This window comes from Onychomys torridus, chromosome 1 (assembly GCF_903995425.1).
Source record: "Onychomys torridus chromosome 1, mOncTor1.1, whole genome shotgun sequence".
Classification (NCBI taxonomy): domain Eukaryota; kingdom Metazoa; phylum Chordata; class Mammalia; order Rodentia; family Cricetidae; genus Onychomys; species Onychomys torridus.
This window is the reverse complement of record NC_050443.1, coordinates 11,183,727-11,208,572: the sequence shown is the minus strand read 5'-3', so window position 1 is coordinate 11,208,572 and position 24,846 is coordinate 11,183,727. Positions and strand designations below refer to the sequence as shown.

Genomic DNA, 24,846 nt, shown 5'->3' with positions numbered 1-24,846 from the left:
CACACACACACACACACACACCACACACACCACACACACACCCCACACACACACCACACACACACACACCACACACCACACACACCACACACACACACCACACACCACACACACCACACACGCACACACACAAACACACCACACACACACACACCACACACCACACACACACCACACACACACACACACACACACACCACACACACACACACACACACCACACACACACACCACACACGCACACACACAAACACACCACACACACACACACACACCACACACACCACACACACCACACACACCACACACACACACACACACACACACCACACACACACACCACACACGCACACACACAAACACACCACACACACACACACACACACACACCACACACACCACACACACCACACACACCACACACACACACCACACACACACACCACACACACACCCCACACACACACCACACACACACACACCACACACCACACACACCACACACGCACACACACACACACACACACACACACACACACACACAAATGCCACTGATGGCCAAGAGGTTCGGAGCGTTTGTTGTTTTTCTTGTAGAGGACTGGGGATTATGTCCCAGCACCCACAGAGAAGTTTACAACTATCCCTAACTCCAGTTCCAGGGGATCTGATGCTCTTCTGGCCTCCATAGGCACCAGGAACACATGTGGTACACACACATACATGTAGGCAAAACACTCCTGTACATGAAATTAATCTCAAAAACAGAAGTCACCAAGGCTCTGTGCATGTTGAACATACTTTTAATCCCTGCACTCAGAGGCAGAGGCAGGTGGATCTCTGTGAGTTCAAGGCCAGTTTGGTCTACATAGGGAGTTTCAGGCCATCTAGGGCTGCATAGTGTGACTCTATCACAGAAAAAAAAAAAAAAAGTCACCGATATCTAGACTGCAATTATTCTGTGTCTACTGTTCACACAGCTGGCCTCATGTCACACTTGTCCCAAGCCAGACATGGTATCTGGAGGTCATGTCACGTCTTTACTAAAAACACCAACAGTGCAGATTTACACTTCATTCTGCTGCTTTTCGGCTGGTGGTTTGGAAAGGTCCTGTGTCTCAGTTTACCTTTCACCCATGGAGATCATTACAATAGTGTCCTCTTATTGGGATTCTTTTTGTTGTTGGGGGCAGTGGTTTGAGTCAGGGTTTCTTTGTGCAGCTCTGGCTGTCTTGGAACTCGCTCTGTAGAAAGGCTGGCCTCAAGTTTACAAAGATCTGCCTGCCTCTGCCTCCCAAGTGCTGGGATTAAAGATGTGTGTCGCCATCACCCGGTCCCTTATTGGGTTGCTTCTTTTTGAGACAGTCTCTCTATGCAGCCCTGGCTGATCAGAACTGGCTCTGTAGCCCAGGCTGGCCTGGAACTCACAGAGATCCGCCTGCCTCTGCCTCCTGAGTGCTGGGATTAAAGGTGTGCAGCACCATGCCTAACCTCTTCCTGCAAGTCTTGTGAGCGATGGACAAAGACAAAGGAATTCTGAATAATGTCCTTTCTGGACCTGCCTTTTGTGTAACTCTGACTTTGGGAACAAGTCATTTCCCCTTCCCATGACTCGGTTTCCCCACCTCCCCCAGGTTTTGATTGGTGGCATTATTTGCAGCAGGCTTAGTTGAGTTGGTAGACAGTGGAAGTTAACAGCCTTTATTAATAGTATTGTTAAAGGGGTATGGTGGCAGCTGGTTTGGAGAGTGCTAGCTAGCTCACAGTCCAGTCCCGAACACTCACTCCACTAGCCAGCAGTGGCAGCTTACGCCTGTGACCCCAGCCTTGTCATCCTCAGCTACATAGCTAGTTGGGAGCCAGCCAGGACTACACGGGACTTTGTTTCATAAAAACAAAGCTAAGGTGGGTGGAAGGGCTTGGCAGGTAAAGGCATTTGCCACCAAATCTGACCAGCAGAGTTGGGGCTCTGGCTCCCACCTGATGGAAGAATCAACCCAAAACAAGTTGTCCTCTGACCTTCAAAAGCAGGCATGGCTTGCAAGCACACAAAATAATAAGCAAGCAAGCCAGCAAACAAACAAACAAACAGAATCCTTAACAAGTAGGTCAGACTCAGCCTCCACTCCTTGGGCCGTGCCTTTTGAGTGAGGGAACCCAGTTCTGTGGCAGGCTGGAGAAGGGACCCTATCCCAGCCAGGTGGCTCTCTTGCAGGTCCCCCGCTGCCCCGCCTCCTCCTCTCCTCCCTCGCTCCTCCAAATGGACTTTCTCATCAGCTCCCCTCAGCGGCCCTGGGAATGTGAAGAGGCAGGTGGGGGAGTGGAGGAGTGGAGCGTCTAGGAAGAGACAAAGGAGGCAAGTCAAACCAGCCACTAAGACCAGAGGAAGCTGGTGAGATAGAGAAAGTGGGACAAGGACACCGGGAGGGACCGGTGGGGTCAGAGGCCGGACCGACTGGTCCAGCCCCACCCAGCGGGGCTCGGCCCGCCGGGTTGGTCTGTGCTGCCCCCTAGCGGGAGACTGTGGTATAACAAAGATACTGGGTGGGAGGGACGCAGAGGCCAGATGTAAGGACAGAAGAAACGTTAAGAGTGACACAGAAATCTATGAGACAGAAAACAGAAGACGACGGGGACGCAGCGAGATGTAGACAGGCAGACGCACACAGTCAAAGGAATGCACCGAGACACGGGGGCCAATGACACAGGCACACGGGTAGACAAAGAAATCCCAGAAGCAGAACGACAGAGAAACACGGGCACGCAGAGGGAGACTCCGAGATGCTGAGGGAGACGGAGAAGAGAAATGTGGAAAGAAATGACGCGGCGACACAGGACCCAGGGCACTGAGAAGCGACCTCGACCCACGCCAGCAGCAGCACTAGGGGAAGGGGGTGTGGCCTCGTCGGGGGCGGGGCCTCAGGAGGGAGGCCCTATGAGAGCCCACATACTCAGGCTAACCAGAGGGCAGTGGGGCGTGGTCTGGGCGGGGAGGCGTGGCTTCTGCTGGTGGCAGCCGACCGGAAGTTTAGAAGGGGGGTGTGACCGCATCGCTAGAGTAGAATGACCAGTAGGGGGCGCAGTGGGTCTTCCCGGGGTTTGTGGGGGCGTGGCTCGCTGACAAAGGGCGTGGTCACATTGCCAAAAGGGGCGGTGCTAAATCCCAGGAGAGGGCGGAGATAGAATCGCGGGTCCGGACAGGTGTGGGACTTGGGAGGGGCGGGGTCATAGCTCCGGGAGGGGGCGGGGCCTGAATCCCAGGGTCGGCTCGGTGAGGAGGGGCGGGGCCTGTGACGTCACGAGTCCGGCCCGCTGGAGCTAAGCGAGGGGCCGGGGGGCGCGGATCCTGAGAGCCAGGCGAGGGAAGCTGGGCCAAAAGAACTGACCCGGGGAGCCGCGAGCGGCGGGAGCCGGCCTGGAGCCGGACACTTCAGGCCCCTGACCGCCCTCACAGCCGATCGTGAACGCGGAGTGGTCCCTAGGCACCCCCTGCCCGGGCCCAGTCCCTCCCCGGGCCCCCCATGGCCCGGGCCGCAGTCCTCCCGCCGTCCAGATTGTCACCGACGCTGCCGTTGTTGCCGCTGCTTCTGCTCCTGCTCCAGGAAACAGGTGAAAACGCGCGGATGCCGTCCTCCGTCCTCAGCGCGGAGGGAGCCCGGGCATCGTCCCCACCTCACTCCCCGCTCCCGAGGGCCCTTCCCTCGTGCTCCCTTCCCGGCTGGCCTTACTGATCCAGAGATTCCCTCAACACACCCTCCTCCGTCTCCGAGTCTCCTAACCTCCCTCTCTGCACCCCCCCTGAATCACAAGTGCCCATTCTGACCCGGGTTTGTCTGTCCCCCTCCACCTCCCTCGGGGTGGAAGGGGTTAAATCCACCCCATCCTGCGCCGACCACTTATCCGGAATCTGGATTTCCGTCTCTGCTCCCCCCTCAGGAATGTGAAGAATGTTCCCCCCACTCACACTAGCCGGAGGGTCGTGATGGTGAGGAGGGACGGCACCCGCCCCCCGTTTTCCTCTCCTTCTGGCTAGGTTGGGCGTCTGAGGCCCGGGGAGAATTGGGCGCGAGGGGACCCACGGTCGAGGTTCCCTAGACCGAGGTGGGGAGTGGGGGGCACTGCGGGGGGAGGATGTGAGTCCTGAGTGCAAGCCTCAGGCCGCAGGGAGTTTACGGGCACTGACCACCCGGTTCTGGAGAAATTAGAGAGCTCAGAAGACTGTCCTAACCCGGGTCTAGGTGGAATTGGGGACGAAGGGGGTTCAAACTTGTGGGTCTTGGGCTTAACTGTGGGCAAAGAACACTGTTCGTTGGGGGTCCAGGGACAATTGGGGGCCAGAGGCACTGTCTCGGCAGTTTCGGATTCAACTGTAGGTAATGGAATTTAATGAGCAGGGACTCTGATCTTTGGCCCCCAAATATAACCAAAGGCTAAAGGGCTCTGCCGGGAACTGGGGACTCCTCGGCTGTGTCCCAGGTGGAGTGGAGGCCGAGGTTTGGCGTTCTCCTCCCCTTCCCCCTTGCCCTGTGAGCGCCGAGCGGCGACGTCCCTGGGGAAGTTTTCCGGTGTGGCTTTCACCTAGTTTGGGAGGGGCGGGGCGGGGCGGCAGCGCTCCCGAGTCCCCGCTCCCGGTTTCGGGACCTTATCTCTCTGGTCACGCCTTTGTCCTCGCTGCACTTAGCGAGGTAACTGGGAGGAGTCTCCTCTGGACGGCACTCGCCCCTTCCACCCCCACCCCTGGAGGGGAGAGGCCCCGGGAGGAGGCTGGGGGTGGGGCGGGGAACAGGTGTGCTGACCTGCCCCGCCCCCGGCAGGTGACCAGGTTGTTTCTTCCTAACTGCAAAACTCTGGATAAGGGGTGCGGGGGTGGCGGAGAATTTCTGGAGGGTTTCCTCAGAAAGGGGCGATCCGAGGGGTCTTTAGGAGAATGCCCATCACTCCTTTGGCCTCGTTTCCTTCCTGATACCTCCTTCGAGGTCATCGGCCCTGACCTCCAAGCTCCCTGCCTCTGTCAGGGACAGATGGGATCAGAACTTGCCACTCTGGGTGAATTCTCAAAACCCACCGTACCCTCCAAGCCAAGCGTTGATTTGCGTGTGAGCTCACAGAAGGTTCCACAGAAGCCCAAAGCAAACCTTGTTCCTCTTCCCAGCCATCAAAGGAGGAAACAGAAAAGGCAGGCTCTTTTCCAGGGGCCACTCTGTCCCTTGCAGGCCTTTGAAAGCTAGCAGTCCAGTGGCCTTGCTGGGCAGGTTTCCCAAAGTGCTTCCTAGACCCAAGGCCCCTTCCCTGCTGGACGTCTGGGGGTTCCCAGGTGCTGGGCATACCTGGAGAAAGCTCCCGAGGGGACCTTGGCCCTTCCTACCCGCCCACTCCGCTCCTGCCTCCACTTCCTCATTCCCGCTCTCTCTCCTCATTTTTCTTCTCCCCCTTCCGTGCACTCCTCTTTCCATTTTCCCTTCCTCTTCCCGTCTTTCATCTCTCCTCTCTGTTCGGTTTTTGACTCCGTCTCTGTCCCCTGGTCCTAGCGCTTCGTCCTCCCCCTCCCTCCCTCCCGGCCTCCTCAGGGAATGGGGCTTTCACCACCTGGACCTCCTGCCTGAGCCTGCTCCTCCTCCCCCTCCTCCCCAACTCTCAGCTCATCCATGTCTGCCAGGCAGCCCCACACAGCTGTGGGGGAGGGGAGGAGAGGGGGGACTGCAGGCCGGGCTGTCTCTTCTCGTTAGGGAAGGAGGACTGAGCGGGAGAGAAATGGGGGGACAGGGACAGGAGCCAAGAGAGGGAGGGAACGAGGGAATCGGACCTCAGGATGGAGTCATGCACGAAGAATGAAGGAGGATGTGCAAGATAGGGCAGAGCGGGCCAGGGTGTAGGCAGGGACACCAGAAGAGTAGAGAGGTCTGGTGTCAGGAGAGAAAGACCAAAAGACCCCAGCCAAGGGGCTGTGGAGATCCTGTGACCCAGAGAGGTCAGAGCACAGGCCAGTCCCAAGGCCAGCCAGTGTGGAGGGGCCACAGGGAGTCTAGACACCGGAGGGACAGGACGTCTTGCACAAAGGCCAGCTCCCCTGCCCCCGCCTGGGATGCTGTTACATTTTTAATGTCCTAGCAATGCTGAGAAACAGAGCAGGAGGGGGAGGAGGAGGAAAGGGACCCAGAGAGATGGCCCAGGCAGTGAGAAAGTGTGTCAGGAGATGTGGAGAGGTGTGGGTGCTGGACACACAAGGACACGGAGGTCCCAGGTCACAGGAACAGAAACCTTAAGTCAGGAGTGGTGACCATACACCTGTAACTCCAGCACTCGAAGAGGGCTGAGGCAGGAGGATTGCAGGCTGAGCTACATCAAAAGACCCTGTCTCAAAAAAACAAAAAACAAAAACCCTGAGTGGTTACAGGAAGCATGCCTGTAATCTTATTGCCAGCATGGGGGAGGCTGAGGCAGCAGAATCTTGAGCCCCAGGGCCAGCCTTGGCTACAGAGCTGAGGAAGGAAAAGAAGAGAGAGATGGGCTGGGCTGGGGCTCAGATGGTAGTGCTCACTTAGCTTGCATGGAGCCCTGGGTTCCATCCTCAGCACCTCCTAAAGCAGGAATGGTAGCTGTAACCCGAACAGGAGTTCAAGATTACATGGCTACGTAGTGAGATTGAGGCCAGCCACGGTCACCTGAGACCTTTTCCCAGAAAACGAGAGGGGCACAAACAAGCTGGGGATGTGGCCCAGGCGGTAGAGTGCTTGCCTAACATGCACGAAGATAGAGGTTCGATCCCCAGCACTGAATGAATCACCGGTGGTAATGAGCACCTATAATCCCAAAAATGGAAAGTAGAGACCAGAACATCAGAAGTTTAAGGTCATCTTTGGCTACATAATTAAATTCAGTCCAGCCTACTACAAGAGACCCTGTATCAAAGAGGAAAAAAATTGTTGTTTTGTGTATGTCGGAGTGGCTCATGCCTTTAATCCCAGCACTCAGGAGGCAGAGGCAGGCAGATCTCTGTGAGTTCTGAGTTTAAAGGCAGCATGGTCTAATTAAGAAAATTCCAGGGCAGCTAGGGCTACATAGGGCTCCCCATCTCTGTCTGTCTATCTATGGATGGATGGATGGATGGATAGATAGTCTCTATATATTATTAATATTTAGATAAATAGGCAGGAGTCTGGTACTTTGGGGAATGAGAAGCCAAGGAACAGGGGCAGAAGGAACAGATCCAAGAAGAAGGACTTGTTCATAGGCAGAGGCCATAGTCTCCTGGGATTGGAATGCACACTGAGGTGTCCACTCTCTTGGCAGGTCTGTCCTAGGACTCAGCCAGGAAGAGCCTTTGAGAACTTCCCCCATGAGTCTGTATTTCCACAGGGGAATTCCTCTGGGAGCTGAGCCCCTGTAGCAAAGGAAGGCTGTGTATCCAAGGGGCCAGAGGGGCCTCGTTAAACCCCCCCCTCCCCCAGTGTTAAAACTGAGGCCTACATAGAGATCCAGACACAGCCCAGGCCATGTATCCTGGCAGCAGTGGTTACAATCTCACCTCCCTTAGACAGGCTCGGGATGTCTGCCATGGGGGTGGGAACTATGATTAACGTAATTAATTAATTAACCAGGTGGCTGAGGCAGCAGCTGATGCCAGTGCTCCAAGCACTCTGGCCTTGAAGGGTTTACTCCAGGCCCGCCCCACCCTGCCATGGTTGAGAGCAGGACACTCCAGGTTTTATAGGTGTGCAGGGGCCAGCCAGGCAGGACATTAAGAAGTCCGGGGTCCAGACTCAAGCTCTCTTCCCCAAGACCCGAGGTTCCAGATCCCCCCCCCTTGCTCCTCCCCAACCTTCCTCCTTCAGACCTGAAGTATAGGATCCAGTCCTCCTCCCTCGGGCTGTGAGACCCCCAGCTCCCACCTTCCGCTGAGTTATCGCTCAACTACAGGCTTTCCCTCTGGCCTGCAGGAAGCCTGCTCTTCCAGTCCTTAGGGAAAGGAAGTGTGTTTGAGGACCTAGCTGACACTCCATAGAGCGCTCACCAGAAAACCCTGCTGAGGAAAGCAGAGAGAAGCAAGTGTTCCCACGGGCCATTTTCTGACCACTATCTCTGAGGTGTGGTTTTGGCGGTGTCCCTACAAGGTCACACCACAGCCACCTGCCATGCAGTCTGCAGGAGGTGTGTTTCTCTCTCTTTTTCTTTTTTCTTTTTTAGTTTTTCAAAGCAGGGTTTCTCTGTGGATCCCTGGCTGTCCTGGAACTCATCCTGTAGACCAGGCTGGTCTCAAACTCAGAGATCCACTTGTCTCTATCCCAAGTGCTGGGATTAAAGGCCTGTGCCGCCACCTTCCAGCCAGGAGAGATGTGTTTTTAGCACCGGGCAACGCATCTTCCAGATTTCATGACTTCATCTCCCCTGCCTCCCCACCCGACACACAGAATCTCTGCATCCTCCTCACCCCATAGTCTTCAAATTCCAAGACCCCACCAATCCCTCACATTCCTGCTTGGGGATCTTCCATCTAGATCCTTCTCCATCAACACAGCCCTACCCTGACCCAGAAGCCTTTTCTTAATTGCCGCTGATCCTTCTAAACTTTGTCCTGTGCCTTCCCCCATGTTTACACTCCCCGTGCCCCCCAAAAGCCCACACATTCTAATTCAGACACACTTGTGTGTGTCCTAGCGTGGTTTGCTGTTGGTAAGACCGGATGTTGCCTTCGGAAGCTCTTCCTGTATCAGTCTTAACGAGGCTGGGGTCACAGGTGTGTGCTTCCATAACAGTATCATACCCATAGCACATTGTCCATCAGGTCATTATCCAGCACATTTACCTTCGGAGTACCAGGCCCTGTTCTAGGCTCTGGGATACAGGGATGGATGAATGACCTCTTCCCCTCACGGCTCTGCTAGGGAAATAGGTGGTTGGTGCCTTGTTGGGGCGAGGGAACAAGTTAAGAATCCTTGTTATCAGTTCGGTGATCCGAGCTTATCACACTAAGGAGGAAGCCATGTTGACCTGCTGAGCAAGGAAGAGCACAGGCCCTGAGGCGGGACTTGTCTGGGCCAGAGGATGGGAGAGGGGCGACAGAGAGAGAGGGGCCCCAGGATAGGGGTGGGTGTGATCCACGCAGGGTTCCGAGGGAGAAAGGAGAAGGCTCCAAGCAGAGAAGATGGGTACCAGCCCCCATAGTATCTCTAGCCTCATGTGGAGACACAGCTGGAAAGGTCACCTAGGGCGCGACCCCAGCAGGAAGTGGCTGGTGGATTGAGCTACAGTGGGGACCCTGAGGCATCACCCTCTCATGGTCTGACTGAAGATACATTTCAGAGATGGATCCTACAGAGATAGGACTTACAGATGGGCTACTCGGGGTGGGGGTGCTGGCGTAAGCAGGTGACCCCAAGATCTTGAGTTCCTTGCCAGCCTGGACCGTGTAGCCAGACCCCCATCTCAAAAACAAGCAGAACAGGGGCCGAGGAGATGGCCCAGCAGGTGAAGGTGCTTGCTGCCACTGAGACCCAGAGGTGGAAAGGGAGAATCGACTACCACCTCTGTGAGATGGCACACCCACCCCTGCCCACAAATAAATAAATGTAATAATTAAAAAAAAAAAAAAAAAAAAAAACCTGTTCATCACACAGGGGGCTGAACATCCTGTTCTTTTTTTGTTATTTTGTGGGTTGGTTTGATTGTTTGTTTGTTTTCTGAGACAAGGTTTCTTCTCTATGTAGCCTTGGCTGTCCCGGAACTCACTCTGTAGACCAGGCTGGCCTCAAACGTCACTGTGATTCACCTGCCTCTGCCTCCTGAGTGCTGGGATTAAGGTGTGCGCCTCCATCCCCCAGCCTGTTCTTTTATTTAGAATTAGATGCTTAGTCTGGAGGTCTTGAGGCAGTAAGATTTTTGTTATTTGTATTTTTTCATTTATTATTGATTTGAGACAGGGCTCCCTGTGTAACACAGGTTAACCTGGAACTCACTGGCCTCAAATTCATAATCCTCATGCCTCCGACTCCTTTGTGCTGGAATTAAAACTGAAGGCCACTGAGCCTGGTTCCCCAACTTTTAGTGTTTATTTGGTGTGTGTGTGTGTGTGTGTGTGTGTGTGTGTGTGTGTGTGTGTGTGTAAGAGAGAGGACCACAATACAGGTGTATGTTTTCTTCATCCGCTATGTAGACCTCAGGGATTGAACTCGGGTCTTCAGTCTTGGCAGCAATCACCTTTACCCACTGAGCCATCTCACCAGCCCCTTGCTGACACTTTTTAAAAAAGCCCATTTTGCTGTCTCTAATGTGCTTTCTGTCCAGCTAAACATACTACTGCTTGCTCTAATTCACATTTTCAAGGATGTGTAATCCCAGTGCTCAGGAGGGTGAAGCAGGAGGATTGATGTGAATTCCAGGCCAACCAGAGCTGTCTAAATAAGCAAAGTAAAACCTGTGCCTAGGCTGAGGCACATGTACACCCTGCCAGATGGGGCCTGTGGGGACAGGCACTGGCCCTGTGACCTGGCCTGCAGAGAGTGTCAGATCTTTTACTGGAATTGTCCCAGGAGACCCTGCAGGGTGGACTAAACGCCTCTATTTTACACATGGAAGAACTGGGGCTTGAAAAGGTCATCCAGCCTGGAAGCAGCAACCAGCAGGAAGCTCACATCTATCTGTGTTGCAATTCTTCTAAAGCTTACTCCCGCTCCTGCCTCCCCTCCGTGATAGGGCTGGAACCCAGGGCTTCCCATGTGTTATGCAGGTGCCCTTACTCCTGAGCCACGCCCCCATCCCCTTACTGGGGGATTCTAGGCAAGTGCTCACCACTGAGCCACGCCCCCAGCCCCTCACTGGGGGATTCTAGGCAGGGGCTCTACCACTGAGTCACCCCAGCCCCTCACTGGGGGATTCTAGGCAATGGCTCCGCCACTGAACCACACCCCAGCCCCTCACTGGGGGATTCTAGGCAGGGGCTCTACCACTGAGCCACACCCCAGCCCCTCACTGGGGGATTCTAGGCAGGGGCTGTCCTGAGCTGTCCTCTCCCCAGCCCACATTGATCTGCTGCAGAGGATGAAGCCCTTTTGGTCAAGGTGGTCTGGGTTTGAGTGGTGAGGCGTTTATGGGGATGCTGTGGCTCTTAAAGCCATCACTGGTTGCCACTTGTCCATCTTCCCTGGCACTGTCTGTCCACAGCATGGTGTTCTTCCAGATTTCCTCATCGGGGCCCCCTGGATTCTTCTTTTTTTAAAGATGATTTTAAATGTTTTGGTGTTGTGCCTACCTTCCTGTCTCTGCACTATATGTGCAAAGTGACCGAGGAAGAGCTGGAGTTGTGGATGCTTGTGAGCCACCATGTGGGTACTGGGAACCCAACCCAGGTCCTCTGCAAGAGCAACAGGTGCTCTTGACCTCTAAGCCATCTCCAGTCACACACACACACACACACACACACACACACACACACACACACATGTATATATTTGAGACAGAGTCTAGCTATGTCTCCCTGGCTGGCCTAGAACTCACTGTGTGGCCCAGGCTGGCCTCAAACTCACGGAAATCCATCTACCTCCCCTTCCCCTGTGCTGGGATTAAAAGCAGTTCCCCTCAGTTCTTGCATGTGAGGAGGCCAGGACTGTACACACTCACCACTGTGCAAGAGGGCAGCTCTACCCAGCTCTCGACAGAGGGTTGTGAGCAGTTGCTCATGGACACAAGTCATGGGCTGTGTCATTGAGTCCCTCACCCCAGGCTCACTGTCAGTGGCCACTTGTAATTATCCGGCCTCTTTGTTTGTTTACCAAGTTCAAGTTTCCTGTGGACTTAAGCTAAAGTGCTCTTCAGGCATTCCTTAGTCCTCATAACACTTCTGGAGGGTGCGACACTGTCATTATGTCCTCATTACGAGCTGGGAAACTGAGGTACGGATGTTAAGAGCCTGGATTTAAACCCACACATTATTGTGCCCTGGGTCATCGTGGAGTACTTCCTCCCAGAGCTGAGACACAGGCTTCCTTGTGGGGAGACAGGTGCTGGCAAGATGGCTCAACAGTAATGCAGAGGACTTGTTCCGGTTCTAGTACAACCCCCTGAAACTCTGACCCCGAGGGATCTCCCTCTTCAGGCCTCCATGGGTACCTGCACGCACGCACCATATATTGATGCGAGCATGTGACACATAACATGAAATAAAAAGTATTTTTTTAAATGTGAGCAGATAGGGGCTGGAGAGTTGGCTTGGTGGTTAAGAGCACTGGCTGCTCTTCCAGAGGACCCGAGTTCTAGTCTAAACATCCACATGGTAGTTCACAGTAACCCTAGTTCCGAGGGATCCTCTTCTGGCCTCCACAGGCACCAGGCACACACACGTGCACAGATATACATGCAGGCAAAAACACCCATACACCTCAAATAATTTGTTTGTTTTGTTTTTTGAGACAGTTTCTCTGGCCTTGGCTGTCTTGGAACTCACTTTGTAGACCAAGCTGGCCTCAAACTCACAGAGATCCCTTGTCTCTGCCTCTGGAGTGCTGGGATTAAAGGCATGCACCACCACCAAAACATTAAATTTTTTTTTTAATGTTTAAGTAAAAATAAAGCCAGGCACAGTGGTGCACACCTTTAATCTCAGGATTTCTGGAGGCAGATGCAGCTGGATCTCTGTGAGTTCAAGCACAGCCAGGTCTATGTTCTCAAAAAGAACAAAAATAAATAAATAAAATGAGGAAATAGGCGAAGGGTCTGGTGAGACCCCATCCTCAAGGAGATGAGATATTGGCAGTTAATGGTTGCTGAAGGAGGGGGGGCATTTTCTTGAGCCTCAGGCTTGCTTCTCATTCCAGTTGAAAGCCCCTGCAAAGCACTGGAAAGCATTAGACGCCACGGATCACAAAACAAAACTGGAAGTCAGAGGGAGACCCGTTGGCAAGAAAGGGGTTCAGCAGGAGCCACAGAGGATGAGGAGGCCTGAGGGTGACTGTAACTACATTGTAGACATGTGTGAAGCCTCAGGGAGAAGGGCTGTATCTCCAGGGGTAGAAACGCTTACCTAGCATGTGTGAGGCCCTGCGTGTACTCGCTAATGCTGTAAAGGTAGGCAGAGAACAGAGCGGGGGATCGATGGACAAAGTACTTTCTACGTTAGTATGAAGACCAGAGTATGAGCCTCAGCACTTTTCTGTAAAAAGCTGTACCTAATGTACAGCTCTACATAGATGTAACGGTGAACATTTGGAATCCCAGCACTGGGGAGGCTGAAACGGGATCCGCTGGGATTTGTTGGCCAGCCTAGCCGAATCACTGAGCCGCAGGCTGTGGCGACCGCACTACAACCGGTTCACCATGTCCCAGCGGGGGCTGAGGATGAACTCAAGACACGACACCGGGTCATTCTTCTCAGGAGAATGCCCTTCATTGAAGGAGGGAAGAGGCTCACAGCACAGTGGGAGAACCCAGGAGGGCAGAAGTTTGCTACAAAAGTTTCACTATCTCACACCCGAAGCTGTTTTCTCAACTATGCAGAGTACACTAAACAAGGAACCTGCGCTTAGCTGGAGGAAGGAAGCCGGCAGGAAGTCAGCATAGGGAGGACATCTGATGAAGGTCAGCGAGCCAGGCAGCAGCTACCCAAGGAATGGGGGTCAGGGCCCAACAGCAGGCCAATCAGAAACCCCGTCTCAAAAGATGAGTAGCTGAAGAGATGGCTCAACTGTTGAGAGCACTGTCCTCTTGTCCAAAGAATACAGGTTCGATTCTCAGCACACGCAAAGCAGCTCAGAACCGCCTCCAACCCCAGTTCCATGGACTCTTATGCCCCCTTCTGGCCATGGTGCACAGACATTCATGCAGGCAAAACACCCATCACATAAACTAAAAATAAACTTAAAAAAAAAAAAAGAGTAAAAAGACAAGGTGGGTCAGCTGTGGTAGCGCACAATTTAATCTTAGCACTGAGAGGCAGAGGCAGGCAGATCTCAGTGAGTTCCAGGCCAGCCTGAGCTATATATTGAGACCCTGTCTCATCTCTGCCTTGGCACTGCCTGTCCTGGAGACCGCTGGCTTGTTCCCTCCCCCACGTGACTGACCTCTTCCCTTTCTCCCTAGGAGCCCAAGATGTACGGGTACGAGTGCTCCCAGAGGTTCGGGGCCGCCTGGGAGGCACCGTGGAGTTACCATGCCACCTGCTCCCCCCCACGTCGGAGCGCGTCTCTCAGGTGACGTGGCAGCGCCTGGATGCTGCGGTCGTGGCCGCCTTCCACCCATCCTTCGGCGTGGACTTTCCCAACCCTCAGTTCACCAAGGACCGTCTGTCCTTTGTCAGAGCGAAAGAGGACACAAACGCAGACCTGCGGGATGCCACGCTGGCCTTCCGGGGACTGAGGGTGGAGGACGAGGGCAATTATACCTGCGAATTTGCCACCTTCCCCAACGGCACCCGAAGGGGGGTGACCTGGCTCAGAGTCATAGGTGAGTGCGGGGACAGTATGAGGAGAACCCTTCCCTTGGCTATTTCTCCCTGCCTCGGCTTTCAGGTGGGCCGTCCTTAATGTGTTTGCAAATGTCTTATTTGGGTCTGTTGAGGTTTGTTTTATTGAGAATGGGAACTCATGTAGTTAAGGCTGGCCTCAAACTTTTTTTACTTTATTTTTTAAAATTAGGTGCGTACATATGTGCATATATGTGTGTCCCCGGCAGTGTTTGGAGGTCAGAAGACAACTCTGGGGAGTCAGTTCTCTCCTTACACCTTGGGAGTCCTGGGGATCAAACTCAGGTTATCAAGCAGTCAAGCTTGGCAGCAATCACCTTTCTTGCTGAGCCGTTTTTTGACCAGCTCCAGTCTCCAGTGTCTGTTTGACCAGGGATGAGCGGGAAAACTTGATCCTCCGCCTCCCCCCTCCGAGCACTGGGATTAAGGACTTGGCCATCACACCAAGTTCATTTGGTGCTGGGGACAGCAGCACTTTGAACTCGGCAAGCATGCTACCAACTTAGCTCCAGTGTTCTCCATTTTCCTTTCTTTTTATTATTTTTTAAATAATTTAACTTTGATATGCATTGGTGTGAAGATGTCAGATCCCCTGGAACTGGAGTTACAGACAGTTGTGAGCTGCCATGTGGTGGCTGGGAATTGAACTCGGGTCCTAGAAGAGCAGCCAGTGCTCTTAACCACTGAGCCATCAATCCAGCCCATCTTCCTTCCTTTTAAGAAAGATAGCCCAGGCTGGCTTGAAATCTAAATCCTCCTGCCTCCATCATCGAGTGCTAGGATTATGGGAGCGTGCCAAGACACCTATCCCCCCCCCCCCCCCCCAGCTGAGGACCGAACCCAGGGCTTTGTGCTTGCTAAATCCCCAACCCCGACACCTATCTTTGACAAATGCTTATTAAGCACCTACTGAGTGCTAGTTGCTGACTCTGTTTACCAAGTAGACAACAGCATTTTTCCCCTTGAGTCAGGCCTCAGAGTCGAAGCAGCCCAGTTGCCTCAGGACTGGGACCGTAGGTATTTGGCCTGTGACACTCCACTCTGGTTTTGTCCTGAGAATAAGAGCCATGGGGTTCTGAGCGAGCACAGAGCTGTAACTTGAGGAAGAGTCCTGGGTGTCACAGAGAGCTCAGGACAACTTGTTTGAATAAAAAGATGTGACTGGGTCGGGGGATTGGAGAGGAGGGAGGCAGGGAGTAGGCCTTAGGGTTGCTTTGCCTTGACCTCGGGTGAGGCAGTGCAGGAGACGGAGGAGGCAAAATAGGGGAAATCTTAGGAGGTTTGCACTATTGTTCCTGGGCTAGGGGAACCGAGGACCAGAAAAGACTCCCGTGGGGCCGAAAAGATGGCTCGGTGCCCGGGCGGTGGTGGCCCACACTTTTCATCCCAGCACTCGGGAGGCAGAGGCAGGAGAATCTCTGTGAGTTCCAGGCCAGCCTGGTCTACAGATCGAGATCCAGGACAGGCACCAAAATTACACAGAGAAACCCTGTCTCGGAAACAAAGAAAGGAGTACTGGCTCCTATTCCATAAGACCCATGATTCCCAGCCCACATGGCAGCTCAGTCATCTACAACTCCACTTCTGGGGGATCCTCACCCTCTTCTCTATGGTCCTGCAGACATGTGGCGTGCAGGCACAACACCCATGCACAAGAAATAAAAATGGAAGGGCTCCCAGCTTGCTGGCCTGACACAGCAGTTGGCACGGTAGCAGAGATTTCTCACTAAAGGTGGAAAATCCCGTGCAAGCCACAGCATCCAACCCTCCAGACACCATATTGCCCCAGGTTGGAAACCTCCCTGCACATTCTGGAACAGAAGGAGCTACTTCCATTGCTCTTGCCAGTTCTCGGGGAGCAGACCTGTCACTCCATAAACTCGGGGCTGAAGCAAGCTACAGAGAGAGTTGAAGGCCAGCCTGGGCAACTTGAGACCCATTCTCAAAATCAATTTTTGTTTTGTTTTGTTTTTCAAGATGGGATTTCACTGAGAGTTTGAGGCCAGCCTGGTCTACAAAGTGAGTTCTAGGACAGCCAAGGCTACACTTTCTCAGAAAAACAAAAGGAAAAAAAGTTCTTGCTGTGAATGAAGTTCTATAATCGACTGTTTCCCTAGAATCCCCAGTGAGGGGCTGGGGGCGTGGCTCTGTAACAGAGCACCTGTCTGGCAGTGGTAGAGTGCTTTCCTATGATGCACAAAGCCCTGGGTTCGATCTCCAGCACCTCATGAAACTAGGGATGATGGTACACACCTGCATCCCCGATACTTGGAAGATAGAATTAAGACAATTGAAGGTGATGGTCACCTTTAGGTGTATAAAGTGAGTTGAGGCCAGCTGGGCTACGTGAGATCCTATCTCAAAAAAAAAGACACACACACACACACACACACACACACACACACACACACACTGCAAAGCCCTTCTCCCACACCTCAGAAAGCTCTCTGCTCTTGTACAGTAGCTTGAACAAGATGATAGTTGAGAAATGCTTCAAGCTGGTTGTGGAGGCATGTGCCTGTTCTCCAAGGCTGGAGCAGAATCACAAGGTTGAGGCTAGCCTGGGCTACATAGCCAGACCCTACTTCAACATGGAAAAAATAAATAAAAGGAAAACTGGAGTGCTTAACTGGTGTGCACAGGGTCCTCGGCTGTGTGTCCCTAGGCTGTGCTGCAAAATGAAACAGAAGTGACAGGGAGGGAGAGAGAGGGAAGGGAAGGGTGAGGGAGAAGAGAAGGAGCAGGAAGCGGCTCAGTGGCAAAGCCTTGGCTATCGTTCACAAGGTCCCGGGTTCCATCAATAAACTGAAAGAGGGAAGAAGGGGTGGGAAGGGGGGGCAGGCAAGCTTTAGAATCTGCCTACAGGCACTGTGGGTACAGCCACCTCTGTCTGTGTTCAGGCCATGACGTGGGGGCCACAGAGACCAGAAGAGTCCCATTGAGGAAGTTAACCTCTATTTGGGATGAGGTCTGGAGGGTATAGAACCTCCATCCTAGGACTGTGCACCATAGCTAGGCTCCACAGTCAAGAGGAGCTTCCCAACAGAACATCCCTGTGGGCACTGATGGACAGGAGGGCCTGATGGATCGATGGCCTTTGGTGGTCAGGGGGAGACAGTGGGGATGGGAGAAGGGAGGGGATGGATAGCTCGGGGGACACCTGCTCAGGTGGGCGGGTCCACTTGGAGGCAGGAGACCCATGAGTCCTGGCTCCATGGACAATACTGGCTAAGAGACACAAGGGGAGTGTGCCTTGCTATCTCCCTTGGAGGTTTTTCCCGTGTTTTCCGGGGGATAAGGTCAAAGGGCAAACGTAATGAGCAGTTGGGGATCTCTGTTGTTTTTATCCCCTTGTGGAAGCACAGGACAGTGTGGTCACAGGAAAAGAAACAGGCACTTTGTTTTCTCCCTTCTGCTTCTGGGGGATGGAACCCAGGGCCTCGGCATCCTGGCTAAGAGCTCCACCACTGAGCCCCTCACCCACCCTTACTGGGGGATTCCAGGCATGTGTAGCCCTGGCTGTCCTGGATCTCGCTCTGTAGACCAGGCTGGCCTTGAACTCACAGAGATCTGCCAGCCTCTGCCTCTTGAGTACAGGGATTAAAAGTGCTAGATTTGAAAAATATTTGACTCAGCTAAAGAATTTTCATTTTTTTCCAGGCTGTTGTACTCTGTCTCTGCTTTTCATTTTATTTATTAATTTTAGTACCATTGTTGTTTTGTTTGTTTGTTTGTTTATGCAAAGACTATCATAGCCCAGGCTGGCCTAGAGCTTACGTGGCTGAGGCTGACCTTGCACGGCTGACCCTCTTGCCTCCACTTCCCAGTGCTGGTGTGCACCACTCACTGTACCCCACTTACTTTTTAGTATTAATTCAAAGTCTGACTGTGTACCTTAAGCCAGCCTCAAACTCACCATTCTCCTGCCTCAGCCTTCTCAACGGTGGGATCGCAGGTTTGCACTACCAGCCTTTGCCTGTGCGTCTTTCTGATACAGAAGTGAGGATATTGTAAAATGTCCAACACACACTTGGTGGCGCACACTTTTAATCTCAGCACTCAGGCAGAGGCAGGTGGATCTCTGGGATCTCAAAGTCAGCCAAGGTGAGACCCAGTCTCAAAAGAAATATGTCTCTATTACATAGGCTAGGATGATGTGTGCCAGACAGATCTTAAGCACTGGGTATGTTCTTTGACCCATGCATCAGTCCCATGCTGTGGCGACTTTAGTTACTGTGACACTAGGGAAAACAGCCTGCCTAAAGCTGTGCACATGCTAGGCAGGTGAGCTGGGCTCTGAACCAGGGCAGCAGAGCTTGACTGTGTGGCCCCGTGCTCCACGGTCACTGTTCAGGTCTTTGTTGAGTGAATGCAAGTCCTGAGCCACACCTCTTTTTTGTCCTCTCCCTAGCCCAGCCTGAGAATCATGCTGAAGCCCAGGAGGTCACTTTTGGCCCTGAGTCCGTGCCTGTTGCCCGCTGTGTCTCCACGGGCGGCCGCCCACCTGCCCGGATCACCTGGATCTCACCCCTGGGTGGAGAGGCCAGAGATACTCAGGAGCCGGGACCATGGTCTGGCACCGTCACTGTCATCAGCCGATACTCCTTGGTGCCGGTGGGCCAAGCGGATGGCATCAAGGTCACGTGCAGAGTGGAACATGAGAGCTTTGAGGAGCCACACCTGCTGCCGGTGACCCTCTCCGTGCGCTGTGAGTGTGGCAGGGGGTGGTTTCCCCTCAGTCTTGCTGTCCATGCTGACCCTGAGTACATCAGTTCACACCAGCCAGACCTTGCCTACTGTCTGTACTAGATTCTGAGGGCCTCATGTATATGCAGACCCCATAATCTACACTGGGATTCTTCTTTGTAAACCAGACTGGCCTGCAACTCCCCCTGCCTGCAGGTCTCCCAAGTACTGAGATTTAAAGGTGTTCACCACCACACCGGGCCTACACTGGCTTCTGTGAGCTCCTGCCTACCTGCCTGCCCTGGAATGAAGGATAAGCTGAGAAGGCATTGAGAGCCCATAGGTTCACTTTCTTCCCAGTCGATGAGATGTGAGATGAACAAGAAAATAGAAGACTGTAACACATGAACTGTCCCACCTCCCAGACTGGGTTTGCCTGTAAACAGTATCCGCACCTATCCCCCGACTTCCCGACACAGCCCAGTGTCATTTCTGGCTTCCAGGGACACTAGGTGGCGGTCTTCATCAACTGCCCTGGACCACAGTCCACGCTGCCCACCCCGACACAACTGACATACTTTATTCACTCATTGATTCACTATTGGAGACGGAGTTTCACATAGCCTGGTTTAGCCTCAGACTCCCCAGACGGCTGAGGATGACCTGTTCATCCGTACTCCGCAGCCTGTGCCTGTAAGCCCCAGTCTCCACTTGGCTGTTGGCCTGGCTGAATCACCACTTCTGGAGTGCTGGGATTATAGATGTGGACCACTATACCTGGTCCCATGAGCTGCTGGGAGTGGAGCATAAAGCCTTGGGCATGCTAGGCAAGCACATACATCCCCACCTTCCCACATCTTCCACCCCCGCCCCACCTCCGTTTAAATTGCCTCCACTAGGGCCTCCTACTGACTGCTGCTTCCCAGTGTTATTTCCTTTGGTCTCTAGGGACTGTGGGCTCCCCAGCCTTCCCAAAGTGTCCCAGGCTAGCTTCTCCAGAAACTGCCTATAGTAACAACCGTCAGTTTCATCTAGAGAGACATCCCCAGCACACTCCACACAAAAGCTGGAATTCTACCCTTTGCAGGTGTGTTTTGTTTTGAGGCAGGGTCTTACTATGTAGTCCTGGCTGGCCCAGAACTTTCTATGTAGACCAGGCTATCCTCCAACTCACAGAGACAAATACACCTGCCTCTGTCTCCTGAGTGCTGGGATTAAAAGCACGTACAAATATGTACAGCAGTTTTGCTTTGTTTTTGTTTGTTTGTTTTGGTTGGTTGGTTAGTTGGTTTGGTTTTGATTTTTCAAGACAGGGTTTCTCTGCATAGTCCTGGCTGTCCTGGAACTCACTCTGTAGACCAGGCTGTCCCTGAACTCAAAGATCCACCTGCCTCTGCCTCCCAAGTGCTGGGATTAAAGGTGTGTTCTAGGCTGTTTTGTTTCTTAAAGACTTACTATTTATAATTCTTTGTGGGCTGGAGAGATGGCTCAGCAGTTAAAAGCACTGGCTGCTCTTCCAAAGGTCCTGAGTTCAATTCCTAGCAACCACAACCATCTGTAATGAGATCTGATGCCTTCTTCTAGCCTGCAGACAGAACACTGTAGACATTAATAAACAAAAAAAATCTTAAAAAAAAAAAAACAAAAAACTATAATTCTTTCTATGTATCTATGCCTATGCACATGAGTGTAGGCCAGAGAGAGATGTTAGATGCTCCTAGAGCTGCAGTCACGGGCAGTTGTGATTGCCTGATGTGGGTGCTGGGAACGGAATTCTCTTTAAGAGCAGTAAGCACTCTGAAGTGCTGAGCCATCTCCCAGTCTTTGTTTCTTTAAGAGAGGTCTCGTACCCAAGTCTAACCTTGAGCTCTGCGTAGCTAAGGATAGCCTTGCACTCCTCCTGATCCTCCTGCATCCACCTCCTCAGTGCTAGGATTATACGCATGAACCATCCCACTCAAACCTAGTATCTCCACTGCCCTCTCAACTCACTGTGGCAACTGACCCAGGATCCCAGTGGGATATTGTGCCCTCCACAATGAGACAGAGTCCCTACCTGGCTCCTTCCAGCCATATTCATCCTAGGACCCTCAGTGTAAGCTGGTCTACCCTGACTTCCTTTATGTCTACACTGGCTGACCCAAACTGTCTAAGTATACTGTCGCCCATGTGGTCTACCCTAGGCATGTCAGATGGGGCACACGCGCGCGCGCGCACACACACACACACACACACACACACACACACACACCTGTAGTTGTTTTGTTTTTAATTATTTTTATTTCATGTACATTCATGTTTTGCCTGCATGTATGTCTGGGTAAAGGTGTAGGATCCCCTGAAACTGGAGTTATCGACAGTTGTGAGCTGCCATATGGGTGCTGGGAATTGAACCTGGGTCCTCTGGAAGAGCAGCTGGTGCTCCTAACTGCTGAGCCATCTCTGCAACCCCGGTAGTTGTTTTCTTAACCCTGCCTGAGCTGACATGTAGGTGCCTTCCTGGGTGGGGTTCACACTTTCCAGAGCATACACAGTGTGGCCTGCTAACCCCAGTTCATTATGACTGGTGCGTTTCCTGCCATCTGTGGTGCTAACTTCTCCCCAGCTCTGGAGTCCCCTTTGCCTCTGAGTCAGCCATCCCTTCCTCTCAGATCCTCCTGAAGTGTCCATCTCTGGCTATGATGACAACTGGTACCTCGGCCGCAGTGAAGCCATCCTGACCTGTAACGTACGCAGCAACCCAGAGCCCACAGGCTATGACTGGAGCACGTGAGTGACATGAATCTAGGCTGGGTCTGAGGGAGGAGGGCTGGGGTCTAGAACCTTGGGTCTGAGGGAGGAGGGCTGGGGTCTAGAACCCTGGTCTGATGGTTTTAGTCTCGGGGCAGCCTGCTCTCCCTGGGTGCCTGCTAGGCTGCTCATCTCACCCCACACCCTTAGGACCTCGGGCGTCTTCCCAGCCTCCGCAGTTGTCCAGGGTTCCCAGCTACTTGTCCACTCTGTGGATCGATTGGTCAACACTACCTTCATCTGTACAGCCACCAATGCTGTGGGGACAGGCCGTGCTGAGCAGGTCATCCTGGTCCGAGGTAAGGAGGTCTTGGCATTTGAATATAAGCCTGTGGTTTCCCCCTTTGGGGCTGGGTCCACTTTGGGTTGTCACTGATGCTGCCTAGGATGAGAGGGAGTTAGACCCGCCTCTGTCTGCACAGATGCATGTATAGTTCAGCTTCTCCATCCTGGCCTGCAAGTGTAGCATGTGACCACGGGCTGTGACCATAGGCTATAACTAGGGGGTGACCAGAGAATTACAAAGTGGAAGTCTGCACTGAGGTATCTTAAAAGCCAAGGTCTAAGCTGGGTATGGTGTATGTCTAATAGCTCCAGCATTTATTCAAGAGACTGAGGCAGGAGGATTACTGTGAGGGTAGCCTGTTTCAAAGAAAGGAAGCCCCAAAGTTCAGTGAGAAAAGAGAACCAGCAGGCAGGCTCGAGTCTGTGGTGGGAGCAGAGCCTAAGGACTTTGTAGATCTTTGTCCCTGGGAGTGGACAAGAAGACCATGTTAGTGTTAGCGTACCTGGTTCTTGTGACTACTGATGTACAGACCCACACCGAGCAAGAAATAGCTTGCTCAGTCATGAGAACCACAGCCAAGACCCACAAGCTGGAGATGAACCCAAGGCCGAGAGTTCTCTTGAAACCTGGCAATCCAGTCGTCACCCAGATGTAAGCTTATATCGTCAGAACCGGTGTCACTGGGACACACCCGAGAAAGAGCGACACTGGTTAGGGCCTGTAACATGCCACAGGAACCAGGGGCCAGCCAGCCTGAGCTACAGAACAAAGCCATAATCAAATCATAAAATCAATCATGAAATAAAATACAAGAAAAGGCCTAGGAAAATGGCTCAGTGGTGGAGCCCCTGCCTAGAATCCCCCAGTGAGGGGCTGGGGTGTGGTTCAGTGGTAGAGCCCCTGCCTAGAATCCCCCAGTGAGGGGCTGGGGTGTGACTCAGTGGTAGAGCCCCTGCCTAGAATCCCCCAGTGAGGGGCTGGGGTATGGCTCAGTGGTAGAGCCCCTGCCTAGAATCCCCCAGTGAGGGGCTGGGGGTGTGGCTCAACTTGACTGTCATGTTGGAAACCTTAAGTTTAATCCTCAGTATTGAAACAAAAGAAGACTTAGAAGCACCATAGTAGGTACCACACACAGTTTGCCTATACAAATACATGAAATCTGAAATAATGACCCTACCAGGCAGGACCTGAACCCCTCAGAAATACAACAAATCGCTTATAGAGAAAGTGAAAGACATTGCCTGGCCCTGTGATGTAGCTGGGCACACCCTTCTTGAGAACACACCCTTGCTGAGACACACACAGCTTTGCCCGGACACCCAAAAACAAGCTGACTTGCCTGTAATAACACCAACTTGCCTTGCTCATCAGCTCTGAACCCTTGGGACATGTCCTTGGAGGAAAATACTGTCAAACGGTGCCACAGTTCACATACAGAAGCATCCTTCCTCACGTATCTGAAGAACATTCCAGAAGATACCTCTGCATACAGAAACTCCATTACAGAGTTTCTGAGTCACTAGATCATCTGCTAAGCAATTCATATTGAGGTTTCCTCTCTTCTTTTGAGCTGAGGATTGAACTCAGGGCCTTGGGCTTGCTAGGCAAGCGCTCTACCACTGAGCTAAATCCCCAACCCATTGAGGTTTCCTCTTGACCACAAGGGTTCTTTTGTTGGTTGTTTTGAGACAGGGTTTCTCTGTGTAGCCCTGGCTGTCCTGGAACTTGCTTTGTAGACGAGGCTGGCCTTGAACTTACAGAGATCTGCTTGAAGCAGTCTTCTTTATTAAAAGAGGCTTCTCTCATCTCAGGGACCTGGGGGTGCAGCTCCTCCGGTCTCATCTAGCCACAGCCTGCTTGCTTATGCACGCAAAGACAGCAGGGCATCAAGTGGCAATCCAGTCGTCACCCAGATGTAAGCTTATATCGTCAGAACCAGTGTCACTGGGACACACCCGAGAACCAGGTATATATTATGTATGTTCCTTTCTCATATTTTGAGACAGGGTTGGTATGGTTGGTATGTAGCCCAGGCTATCTGACTCCGAATCGTCCATTCCTCCCTCCGAAGTGCTGAGGTGAGGGTATGCACTGCTGTGCCTGGCTTACTTAGTCTGGGCCTTGCTTAATAAATAGTCCACTGTCCAGTCAGATACTCTTAAACCCGAGTATGGAGAGAATGGTTGGTGGACTGGAGAGATGGCTCAGTGGTTAAGTGTGGCTTGCTCTTGCAGAGACCATCTTGGGTTCACAGCCACCATATTGGGGGGCTTGTTAACAATTGCCTCTTAACTCCAGCTTCAGGGAGATCTGATGCCTCTGGCTCCATTGGGCACTTACACTCACGTACGTGTTCGTGTGTCTACACACACACACACACACACACACACACACACACAGAGAGAGAGAGAGAGAGAGAGAGAGAGAGAAATAAAATAAAATCTTGAAGAGAGAGAGAGAAATCTTGGACAACCCAAAGAAAAGCTGCAGTATAAAAAAGTCCCCCTTGACTCCCATAAAAGTAGTCCCAGACCCATCCTGTTGCGGGACACTATTCCTGGAAAGATAGGATCAAACATCTACTCAACCCAAATAGGAAATCCGTGACAGGTCAGTGTGAGCCCAGGAATTGTACTGA

The 24,846-nt window shown here is 52.7% G+C and overlaps 1 protein-coding gene across 2 annotated transcripts in view; it reads left to right on the top strand.

The window, feature by feature from the left end:
• The first annotated feature begins 3,253 nt into the window (after positions 1-3,253).
• The window catches only part of Nectin2 (nectin cell adhesion molecule 2), a 33,961-nt gene continuing 12,368 nt past the window's right edge, over positions 3,254-24,846 (top strand). For both annotated transcript variants that reach the window (XM_036182959.1, XM_036182961.1), the window contains exons 1-5: positions 3,254-3,606; positions 14,065-14,427; positions 18,858-19,154; positions 21,784-21,901; positions 22,073-22,221. In XM_036182959.1, the coding sequence (XP_036038852.1) occupies positions 3,519-3,606; positions 14,065-14,427; positions 18,858-19,154; positions 21,784-21,901; positions 22,073-22,221 (1,015 nt within the window). In that variant the 5' untranslated portion in view covers positions 3,254-3,518. The remainder of the gene's footprint in view (positions 3,607-14,064; positions 14,428-18,857; positions 19,155-21,783; positions 21,902-22,072; positions 22,222-24,846) is intronic.